Here is a 12030-nt window from a genome sequence, read left to right on the forward strand (position 1 = left end):
GACATCAGGGATCTTCATATTATGGACATAAAAGGGATTCTGGGGAATACCCATATATGGATATATGTCACCTATGATGTCACCTGTGATGTCACAGCGATGTGTCAAGGGAACCAACCCACTGTAAAAATGTGTACACACACAGCTTCACGTCTACATGCGGACAAGCTGTGACATTTCTCATGGTAAACTGTGACCTTCGGTCGCAATAATCTGTTTTAATTAATGAACTCATGTGGTAAAATCGTATGGACTATAATATCCCCATGTGTGGTGCCTCTGTACCATATACAGTAGAACTGTACAAGGCCGTAGCTGAAGGATTGTGCACACCGAATCATGTTTGATTATTGAGATGGAGCGCACACAAACGTACTCCCCCATGCAGTAGCAGATTAGGAAACTCTCAATTATGGATATTATGCAAGTTAAGGAGCTGCAGGCTTCATTGTAATATGCGCCAATCAAAAGAGCTGTTTAGTCTCAGCGGGTCCTGTCAGGGCAAAAAAAAACTAGAACAACCAAATAAAGTATTGTATGCAAGAGTTGTTCCCATCTCAGCGTCCCTGCAGCTATTCATTATGAGCCTGAGGGAAACAAAACCCTTTTCATGGCTGATTCGCTTGAGAAGCTGCAGCCAAAGCTATTGGCTGCAGCTATTGTTATTATTTTTTTTTCTCCCACCTTGACTTTTATTATTTTTACTCTTTGTGTTTGACCAATATGGCACATTTGGATGTAACAAATGAAAGCCAGAAGTCAGCAAGTTCAACGGCAATCTGCCCCCTAGACTTTGAGAAACAAGGGACACTATAGAGGGAAAGCCCAAAAGTCACCAAAATCTGCCCTTCTGTCGGGAGATTCAATATGCACAGATAATTCTGTGGCAATCCAGCCGGTAGGTTGTGAGATCTCTTGTTTGGGAGTAAAATGTGTTCAAGTGGAAATTCTTGTATCCCAGTTTGCCATCTGCCATTTGTGGACAGAAAAGATGTGTTCCCTTTTTTTCAAAGCTGTTCCAAAATGCATGGCACTGATTTTACCCAATCCAAAGGGGGAAGTTCAATTGAAGTTCACTTTCAGAGAGAGAGAGGGACAGGGAGGTTGGCACAGATATAAAAAGCTAGATACCTCCTCCGCCGCTGCAGTTCATTGGCGCGACTGGTAAAACAGGACTGGCAGAAGTGCGTAACTGTGGAACTGTGGAAGGCACTCTGCCCCCTGCAGTTGGAAAGAGGGAGTCCCGCATCTGATTGGCCTACCGAGCATCCGTCCTTCAGAATTCCGGAAGCTTGCCAGTCCTCTTTCACCAACGCCCCAGAGCCGGAGGAGGCGTCTACCTTTATATGTCTATGGAGGTTGGTGTGTCAGGAGAGTAGACCCAACAAAGTTTATAGTTCCCTACTAATTTTCGCCGTTGATGTCATTTATGATTACTGATTGCTCTCTAACCGTGTAGCCTACTCAATCACCGGACACACAAGAAACACAAAGGAGATATGCAGGGTACTGTTGCCCTGTTGTACTGAGCAGACTAGCACGTATTCAGAGGGAGCGTGTTGATATTTCGACATAACATTTGTTCTACGTCCCAGTATTTCGACGCGGGAGAATGTTAACCTGGTGAAATGCTAACCTGCCGATGCTGTTGAATGTTAACCTCTATGCCTAAACCTAACCCTAACCTCAGTAACCCTGACGCTGATGAGTAGCTAACCTGCCGACACCCTTAGTCGAAATCATGGGACATAGAAATAGCAGTTGATTTCCTTACCAACACTTTGGCTGTGAATTATGGCACCATTTTATTAGGGGTGTAACAGTACTGCGTATGCATTCACATTCACACCCATAGAGTAGAGTAGAGACCGATGGTTTAGAACTAGGGGTGTAACGATACATTTTCATAGCGATTCGATACATATCACGATACATGGTTGACGATACGATACATGGACGATAGTGGTTCATTCATGGCGATACGATACGATTCGATTCAATGATTTAAAATCGATATAATAACTATTTAGCAAAGAAATTAAATCTGTGTGAAAGGTGTGGATAGTGCAGGTTTTTAAGGGAAACATGTATTATTATGGATATAAATAAGTAAACACAGTGATTATCTGCCAAATACATGGACATTGTATATTGACAAACCTTCACCTTGACATGAACCCAGAGATTACACACAGTTATGATAGACCATGTAGCTATATGGAAAGGAAAAGTAATTAAACCCCTCCTTTTAATTTTTTCTTCTTAAAAATGCTAAATATAATGAACAAGTAGGTAGTATCAATACAATCGATTCTTTGCACTGACGATTCGTTACGATACAAAATAAAACGATACGATTCAATTTTAGCTGTTTTCAGTTCGATATACTTCGATTTTTTAAGTTAAAAACAATATTTCGATACAGTTACTATATCGTTACACCCCTATTTAGAACTCATTTTGAACCAAATAAGTTCGGGGGGTAATGATACCGTATGCCCAAAATGGTTGCAAGTGGCAGAGAATTGGGGCATATCAGCTGCATAATTTCTGGTAAAATCTATGCAACTAAATGATATCCAATAAATATTCAACATAGGGTGATAAAAAGACACTGACTAAGATTAATATCCCAGTGCTTACGATGCAGTAGTGAAGCAAGCGATACATACAATGATAACAGGGTTTGTAACAACCATTTGAACAGCTGTAGCCATGAAAAAAATCAACAACAACAACACATGACTGAAATGTTGTGAGCATCATCCATTTTCATTGGTACATTAGCATAAATGATTAAACTGGCATAAAACACTATGACAGAGACACGTGTGACTCTATAAATAGAATTTTTATCACGTTTCAAGATTTACACATCAAGTCCACGCCCGATAAAGAGAGATTGAGGCCAATTAGCAGCATCTCACCCAGTCTGCCGAACACCTTCACCTCGTTGTGTGTCTTTGCGCACGCACGCACGCACACACACGCACTTGTCTACTAGTCTCTGTGTGAATAAAAAGTGACAGCGAAAATTATGAGATAATTAAACAGCTCTTTGTATGTGAATACTGAATGATGTACTTTTAATTAGCACCCCCTCTTACCTGGGCCTCTCGCCGAGGAATCGGCTAATGCACAAGATGGCGTTTTACCACAACAAGTATCCTCATTTCAATTTGAATAGCAGTAAATGGCAAACACACCTTGACAGTGGTGCTGTGCGCCGCTGCGTCTCTAAGACCCATTCAGCTCAAGCCCATTTAACTCGGGGTCTTTTCTCTCTGTCTCTTGATAATGGCCACTTTTCTCATTTTCTGAACCACTTTAGATTTAGCAATTGGCCCTTAGATCTGCTTATTATAAAACGTATCCCATCCAGAAACTGTGCAGTAGCTTTTGAGAATGTGTCTGGCTTCCTTTTTTTCCATTACAATAGAGGCTATTGACCTCCCCCACGGTACAGTGCTTCGCGACACAAAAGGCCATGCATCTATGAATAGATGCCCAGCTCCGTGACTACTACTACTATATGTGTGTCTCAAGTAGACAGCGGGGGTTTCACATGTGGGGGCTTTGCAATGAAAAATAAACCGTGGCCTTTCTAACTTGGCATTTGGCATTTGCAGTTATTCTGTCTTGTTGTGTTTAGCTGTGTGTGTGTGTGTGTGTGTGTGTGTGTGTGTGGAGGCGGAGTACAAACAATTATCAAGTACACAGTACAGTTCCGGTTGTGTGTTCATTTACTTAAGGGTCAATTTTCTACACTCTCAGGTTTTAATTACCTCTGTGTAATCTTAAAGCATTGCTGGCCCTCCTCAACAGTATGTTTGTGCTTTGTTATGCATTAAACCAAGCAGGCAGGCGTGAGCGCACGGACGCTGCTTTTCTTCTGCTCCGTGTTAATGACCGTGTTCATTTCTGTGTTCATTATTTTCACTAAATAAAAACTAAGCTATGATGACTAAAACTAAGACTAATATTGACAATTTCTTCAACAAAACTAGACTAAAATGTTTGGGAGGGACTAGTGGAGAACTAAAAATAAATGTGTTGTGGCGCTTTGAAAATAGCAGATCTACAAGCAGATCTACGCCATTGTCAGCATGCAACCTAGTGTAAAATCAGGCATTATGATACAAATAATAAAAGATATATTTTTTGTTGACAAAAAATATATTTAATAAACTAAAACTAGACTAAATAACATTTCATTCAAAATACTATGACTAAACTAAATAAAAATGAACACTGATGTTAATGAATGCAGTCGTTCCCGTTTCTTTGCTCTGCACGCATTGTCGTTGAAATGCATCGTATATAAGATATATAGATATATATACGCTAGGTTTGGCGAGAAGGCACTTGCACACATAGACAGCAACGGGGGCTTGAGTCCTTGCCCTTTTATCCGTCTGTAAAAAGTGCCCTATCCAGATCATGAATGCCGTTTTTACTCAAAGAAATTCAAATGCCCTCTTTCCATGCCATACCTGAAGGCAGCAGTCAAGAGAATTGCCTTGTCCAAACTCCTGAACTGAACATGAATCTTATGTTGAAAGAATTGCCCTCTCTGTGTAGAAATCTATGCCGTTACGCCACATCTCCAGTATTGACTTGATTATGCTTAGTTTATTGTGGTATCAAGCACCGAAAATAGCGACGCGTTGTGAGCTTGGAGGTCTGCTATTTTCGATATTTTCCACCAAAAGGCCCTTTTAGAAATGTCAGCCCCTGCCACTCTAACATTCTCTGCACGTCCCTGTTGGCGAGAACGGTCGTGCGCAAACCTGCACGAACAATAAAGAGTGGGTACGATGTTGCACGAACAATAAAGAGTGGGTACGATGTTTTTTTTTGGTTTGTTTGTTTGGGTGCGTTACAAGCCTCCATATGATGTACAAGCCCTATGCTGCACTTCCCCCAATACTACCAGTGATGTCACTACCAGTGACAGCAGGTAGAGAGCCACTCCAATGCCCCACACCGGGATACAGACAGACAGATGGCCCCAGGGCCAATTCTGCCAACAGTCTGAGTAGAAACCAGTGAGGGAGAGAGGAGGAGGGTGTGAATGGAAGTCCCAGCTAGTCCTTCACTTTGTTTAAAGACGGTTCAATAGCTGGCAGAAGGGTTGCTTTCCACCGAGTGCCTTTCACTGCCGCTGCGTGGATCTCCACCCCTGTGGCAAATTATAGTGGCTAATCTTGCCGTCCTCTGTCGCTGCACAGTATCGCTCACTTGCTTAGTTCTCTCTGTAATTTACCCTTCTCGAGCCAGCCTGCTGCTGCTCTTTGTTGTCTTTATCTCTTTCACCCTTTTTTTGTGTCTATTTATCCCATGTCTAAATACACTGCTTTTTTATTGATTTATTTGTATTTCATGTCTCCTCAATGGGAGGAGTAGACTACTCTCCCTGGTGGCCTGTTGGGGAAGCTGACCAGCTTGGGCTGCTTAAGATGAGGCTGAGAAGAATTGGGTTTGCTGATGGAGTGTGAGGTTACAGTTGGTTCCGTGTGTAAATGGTTATTTTAGGAGTTCCCTGGTGGTTCAAAGCAGTTACAGTAGTGCTGTAACAATGTACAGTAACTACAATAACATGTCACAAGTTTGAGTTAAATGGCACATTTATATAGCGCTTTATATCCAAGGCGCTTTACATAGATTGTGCATTACATTACATTCGTCCTTCCAATAAAGGTACACACACACACACACACACACACACACACACACACACACACACACACACACACACACACACACACACACACACACACACACACACACACACACACACACACACACACACACACACACACACACACACACACACACCGATGGCGGAGGAAACCAAGCAATGCACCAACCTGCTCATCGGGAGCATTTAGGGGTTCAGAGTCTTGCTCAAGGACACTTTAACGCTAACTCTGGGGGAGCCCGGGATTGAACTGGGAACCTCACGGTTGCCGTCTGGCCGCTCTACCGGCCACTCTACCCCTGAGCCACTGCCACCCCACAGTTCTACCTCAAAATAGGGTTAGGGTTAGGATAACCTGAAACATGGACAAACTTGTGTCTGGATAATTGTTTTTACTGTGCAGGATCGTTGTGTTGTGTGAGATTGTGACTGTAGACATTCCAAATCATTTTCTGTGTCGTAGGGGTGTCAACTTTAAGATTATGCACCCGCAGCTGGCACTGTGTAAAACTGACATCAATATCCAACTGCCCCTTGAAATACTGAGTTTTTCTTGTAATTAAGAAAATATATACAATTATTTCATCTGATGAAAATGCAATATGCTTCCTTCCTACATATAAGGCAGGAGTTACAGTACTGATATTCACTAAATCAGGGTAGAATGTATAGGCTTATGACATGATGATTAATTTGTAGAACCACAGAGTTACAAGCCCTCCTCTGCACATGACATGTTATATTTATGAGAATAAATGTGAGAATTAAATGAAATGTTAGTTTGTTTCATTCGGCAAGACAAGATGTATATAACACATAGAACAAGGGTCCACAGTTCCTCCAGTAAAGCATTAAAACGTGTTCATAAATCCAGACGGAGGCGAGGTACAGTATATCAGCAGAGAAACAGTGATGTTCTCATTCCGTGACTCAGTGTTATGAAAATGGGTTCAAAACATCTCACACATGGTATCAGCTGAAGGATGATGCCACACGTTGTTTACTAGGTTTCGCAGTGTACTCAATAAAAAGAGTTATACGCTGTTTAGCATGAATACGATGAGAAACAAAATATACTGTAGGTACATTTGCATTGTTTGCAATTTTCAAATTCTGTGTGTGTGTGTGTGTGTGTGTGTGTGTGTGTGTGTGTGTGTGTGTGTGTGTGTGTGTGTGTGTGTGTGTGTGTGTGTGTGTGTGTGTGTGTGTGTGTGTGTGTGTGTGTGTGTGTGTGTGTGTGTGTGTGTGTGTGTGGACAGGGAATTACTACTTTGTGGGGACCTCATGTCCCCACAAAGATAGTACAATCGGAGAAAAAAACCTTGTGGGGACATATTTTAGTGTCCCACAAGGAAAAGGTTAGGTTAAGGGTTAGGGTTAGGGTTAGGGGTTAGGTTTAGGGATAGAGGTTAGGGTAAGGCAACAGGACTTGCATAAAAATGAATGGAATGTCCCTACAAAGATAGTAGACTATGTGAAATGTCCCCACAAAGTAGAAAATCCATACATGTGTGTGTGTGTGTGTGTGTGTGTGTGTGTGTGTGTGTGTGTGTGTGTGTGTGTGTGTGTGTGTGTGTGTGTGTGTGTGTGTGTGTGTGTGTGTGTGTGTGTGTGTGTGTGTGTGTGTGTGTGTGTGTGTGTGTGTGTGTGTGTGTGTGTGTGTGTGTGTGTGTGTGTGTGTGTGTGTGTGTGTGTACTTAATAAGTCCTTTATCTCCAGGCAATGGAGTTGAACCTTGAGATCCGTGGTCCATCAATATGTCCATACGCGGATAAATGTGTCTGTGGCAAGACTAGGCCTTGTCCATGGCAAATTTCAGATTTTGCTTTTACACCCCATTATAATGTTCTTATTTTGATCATAATACACAGCTACTGAATGTCAAGTATCCAGGTTTTCCTCAGAATATGTATGACACTAATTTACTCTGACACCACTGTATGTACTGTATGGTACATTAGGAGTCCACTGGTACAGTTCACACGTACAGTCTCAGTGATTTATTTTCAAGGACTCCCTTAGGGGTCCATTTTGATTCCATTTGCACACTCTTATTTATGAGTTATAGACCAGTACCGTATTTTCCGGACTATAAGGCGCACTTAAAAGCCTTTAATTTTCTCAAAAAACTACAGTGCGCCTTATAGTCCAGTGCGCCTTATATATGGATCATTCATTGACATTGACATTCCCTTTAGCACAGCTCCATCTGTTGGATGCATAACGCAACGGTAGCGTCTATTATGTGCGCCTTATAGTCAGGTGCGCCTTATAGTCCAGAAAATACTGTAATTGTCATTTAGGGCTAGCACTTTGTGTTGGTCTACAAATTTTTTTATGTCCATGGCAAAAATAGAATTTTAACCAAAAATGTCCATCACAAGCCAGCATGACGATGACCGCTGCTTGAGATTTGTTTGTCGTCATCTTCTCTTCTTCTGTGTTTTGCAGTGCGGGTCGCATAGAGGTGGTGGGAGGGAGCAGCCTCCGGATCAGCGCTCTGACAGAGGATGATGCTGGTCTTTACACATGCATGGCAGACAGTGCCAACGCCAGCATCGAAGCCCAGGCCCAGCTCACAGTGCAAGGTATGACTGAAGACATCCACCTACGCTCAATGGTGTAAAGCAGTGGTTCTCAAACTTTTTACATAAGGATCCATTTGGGTTCATGCAACGTATTGGGATTCCATCCAGTCATTTTTGCAGCCGCTCGCTCAGACGTTCACCTGGACTCTCTTAGATAAGAATCACAACAGAGGGTAGATGGTTTCTGGGCTTTACACAATTCCCTTCCTTATCTACCGGTACGTAATCTACAGTAGGTCGATTCTATTAGTCTCTGCACAAGCCCACACTATTACATTTGCATTATTCTTCACTAACATTTAGTTTTAATGGGCTAAATAAATCAACTGCCAGATACGTGGAAGGTTTGGTGTTGATGAGTATTAATTACGGCTCCTCTGCAAACATTGACCACTGTTTCCCCGTGTGAACACTGACTAATTGTCTCAGCGAGTCTTCAAAAGGCACTAATTCGCTCTATATTTGCTAATCGAAAAATAGTTTTTTCTCAGAAGTCTTTTCATCTCTACTTGTGTCATCGTGCTTCTGATCCCAGAAATGTTTTCTCCAAATAAAAAAATGTAATTAGCCCTACTTTACACAAAGCCAGCTTGGAACGTTGTGAGAGACGGTGAGCGTCGACTCTTCTCTGCTGTCCTCTCTTCTGGACTCTACTGGCAGGGGAGTCACAATAATAATAATAATAATAATAATAATAATAATCTTTATTGTCCCCGAGGGGAAATGTGTCTTCAAATCTGTACAACACAAAAAATAACACAAAACCATATAACACAAAACATCACAAGACAGGTCCCCACTATTCACAGAAAAACCATCCTAGCGACGGGGGCGGTTGCTTGCAGATTGTTTAGTGCAGCGATGGCTGAGGGGACAAAACTCCTGCTAAACCGTACCTTGTGCCACGTCAAGGTTCTGTATCTACGCCAATAGGCTCTATTCACAGCAGCCATATTCTGAAGACATTGGGCCTCTTCCTTATACAGGTGTTACCAATGATGTTACCAATGATACTAGAGTGCTGATACGATGTCATGTTGGCTCACTGGAAACACTCTGCTACACCAGTGGGTCTCAAGGTGTGGTCCCGGCACCCTCATGGTTCCCTCAGGGTGTTCCCAATTCACCCTTACGGGTGTGTAACTCTGAGAGTAAAGCCCTTTGCACACATAGGCGCGTTTATCCGCACGGATAAAACAGACTATTTCATTTTTTTTTAAAGAAAACAATGATTCTCTACGACCTCATGCACACCGGATCTGTATTAGCCGTGCGACGAGTGGCTGCGGCCGTGCGTTTTCTTCTCGATCGAACCCAGTTCGATTTGTGCGTGTTGTCGCATGCGGTAAAAACTCATCACTCCTTTTGGGATCCGCAGCGCCGATTCCGCACAGCATTGCACACCAAATCCAATGCGTTTTATTCATGCAGCAAACTAAAAAAACGCAACTGTCCTGTGTGCAAAGGGCTTAACTCTGGTGTGTAACTCGGAGAGTGTACAAATGGGACCAAATGGACCCGTTTTTACATTCTCAGAGTTATGGGGGTCCTTGAAATTAAAATGTTTGAGAACCACTGTGCTACACTAAATGGAACAGAGCCTTCGTTACTATCATTGGTAAGGAAGTAAGTAAGAGGCCCAGTTTATTTCCAATATGGCTGCTGTGCATAGAGCCTATTAATCTGTTATTTTTACAAAGATGATAAAATAAGGTAATACAAAATGATGGTAAATGCTCATCGTAAGTCATTTGAACTCATCTTGAAATGGCTCGATGTCAATTTAAGCATCAAAGGAAAATATTATGATTTTGGTGCAATTGTTGATGGCACGTTATGAATTTACATTATCAGTAAGTGCATTATTTGATGGGTAACATTTTATTCTATTCATCATTTCACACTAGACCCACATTATGTTCCGTCAGACACGTTAGTTCTTTAACGCTTCTTTCTCACTAAAGGCTAAATGATACTTGATTGCGTGACCCTTTCCGACAAGTGTCACTCGACACAAATGCCATATTTCTAACAGAATAAAATGTCAACATATTTGTCGAAAGGGTTGTTCAACAAAGGATATATTAGTCCTAATGCCACCACATAATTTACCTCATTAAACATGCACACACAAATGGCTGCATTATGACAGAGTGTGTGTGTATTCCAGATAATGTAACAGCATTTTGTGCTGAGGGTTAAGAAAAAGGTTTAGAGCAGTGAAGCACTCAGCCTCCGTATTTCACAAATTTTTTCAGTGAATTCTGTTCCCCTCTCCCTGCATCATCACACTGCCTCCACTCCCCCCCCCCCGTTCAGGACAGCAAAATGAAGGAGCAAGGGAAAGGTTAGCCGGTCACTGGAAGAACTGCTTTCACCAATCTTCTCTCTCTCTCTCTCTCTCCATGAATACTGTATGCATCCGTTTGCCTCAATATCTCTAAACTCCACCGTTCCTTGTGTAGCCTCCTGCCTGCCATTTCTTTGCAATCTCTGTCGGAAGTCTCTGAGCGCACGCATGCACACACATAATACAGGATTGATTGGCGCTCCTTGTGATATTGTCAAAAGGCATAGGTCGTTGTAATGGAGAATAATGTGTGGTAATGATTGTTTTTCATGTCGGAGGCTAGAAACAGTTGACTGGTAACGCCGAGGTGCTACTGACAATGTGTTATTGTGCAATCGATTTTCCTTTCGCATCAGACACTGATCCCCCAAGTCTCTTCTTGAAGACCTTGGGACTTATTTTTCTTCATTAAGAAGGTGGCGTTATGGGTTCACAAGTCAGTGGCTTCTGGCTTCTCTTAAAACCTTCCGCTACGCATGCCTAGGGATTGGAGAACAGGTCCAGCAGAGTCAGCCCAGGATTTGATATGGGAAAGGATGGTCAGGTTCCTGCCTAGAGAACGACTGAGGGGCCTTGGGGCAGCTGGTGTTAATCTGTTGAATTAGAGTCTCTTAGTTTGAGGTGTGTTGCTGCAGTTACAAGTAGATGTGGTTACACACGTGAATGCCTGTATGGTTCGTCCAACATGGGTTGATTTCTGAGGAGAAAAATGGCAGGGCCTTGTCCCTTGTCCCTTCAGCTTAACGTGATTTCCCATGCCTGGGGATTTTTTCTTTTTTTTTAGTAAACAGGGCATGTAGTCGTTGCTGTATCAACATGACAGTCGTCTAGTGTACAGTATGTACAATGCACTCAGTACATTGTCCAACAAGGGTTGTTGACTTCACAAGGGGAAACTTCTGCGAGATGGGTAGGACATAATGTCATGGTCTGAACATGGACATAGTCGTACTTTCTCATGTATCTCCCTCTCTCTCCTCTCCGCCACCCACCCTAGTAGAGTTTGGTTCTGCAGGATGTTTCTAGTTCAACAGGGAGATTTCCTTGCAAAAATGCTTGTTCAAGGTCTGGGTGAGGGGGGGTTGTCCTCTGCACTGTATGTTAAGTGTCTTGAGACAACCTATTGCGATTCAACGCTATAATCAAATTGAATTGAAATGTTTTGTTTCTGCTTTGAATTCCATAATGACCCCACTAAGACAAATGTATCTTTGTATGTGGAGAAAGAATGGAACCAATCTCAGGCCAGGGGGATAGAATATAGTGTGTCTCTGCACTCTTGTCCTTGGCTTCGACACACATGTGGAAGCACTAAATGTTTGTATGTGTGTTCTATTGAGTGTGGCTGCGCTGCAACATCTCACCCTTTATTAGAGCTGGCAAGAGGATAA

The 12030-nt window shown here is 42.4% G+C and overlaps 1 protein-coding gene across 4 annotated transcripts in view; it reads left to right on the forward strand.

Moving 5' to 3' along the window:
• LOC308289003 (neogenin-like) overlaps nt 1–12030 on the forward strand; it is a 232735-nt gene that overhangs the window by 142002 nt on the left and 78703 nt on the right. For all 4 annotated transcript variants that reach the window (XM_080730503.1, XM_080730504.1, XM_080730505.1 and 1 more), the window contains exon 5: nt 8153–8289. In XM_080730503.1, coding sequence (XP_080586629.1) covers nt 8153–8289 — 137 coding nt within the window. The remainder of the gene's footprint in view (nt 1–8152; nt 8290–12030) is intronic.

This window comes from Nannobrachium achirus (genome assembly GCF_963921795.1).
Source record: "Nannobrachium achirus genome assembly, chromosome: 7".
Lineage (NCBI taxonomy): Eukaryota > Metazoa > Chordata > Actinopteri > Myctophiformes > Myctophidae > Nannobrachium > Nannobrachium achirus.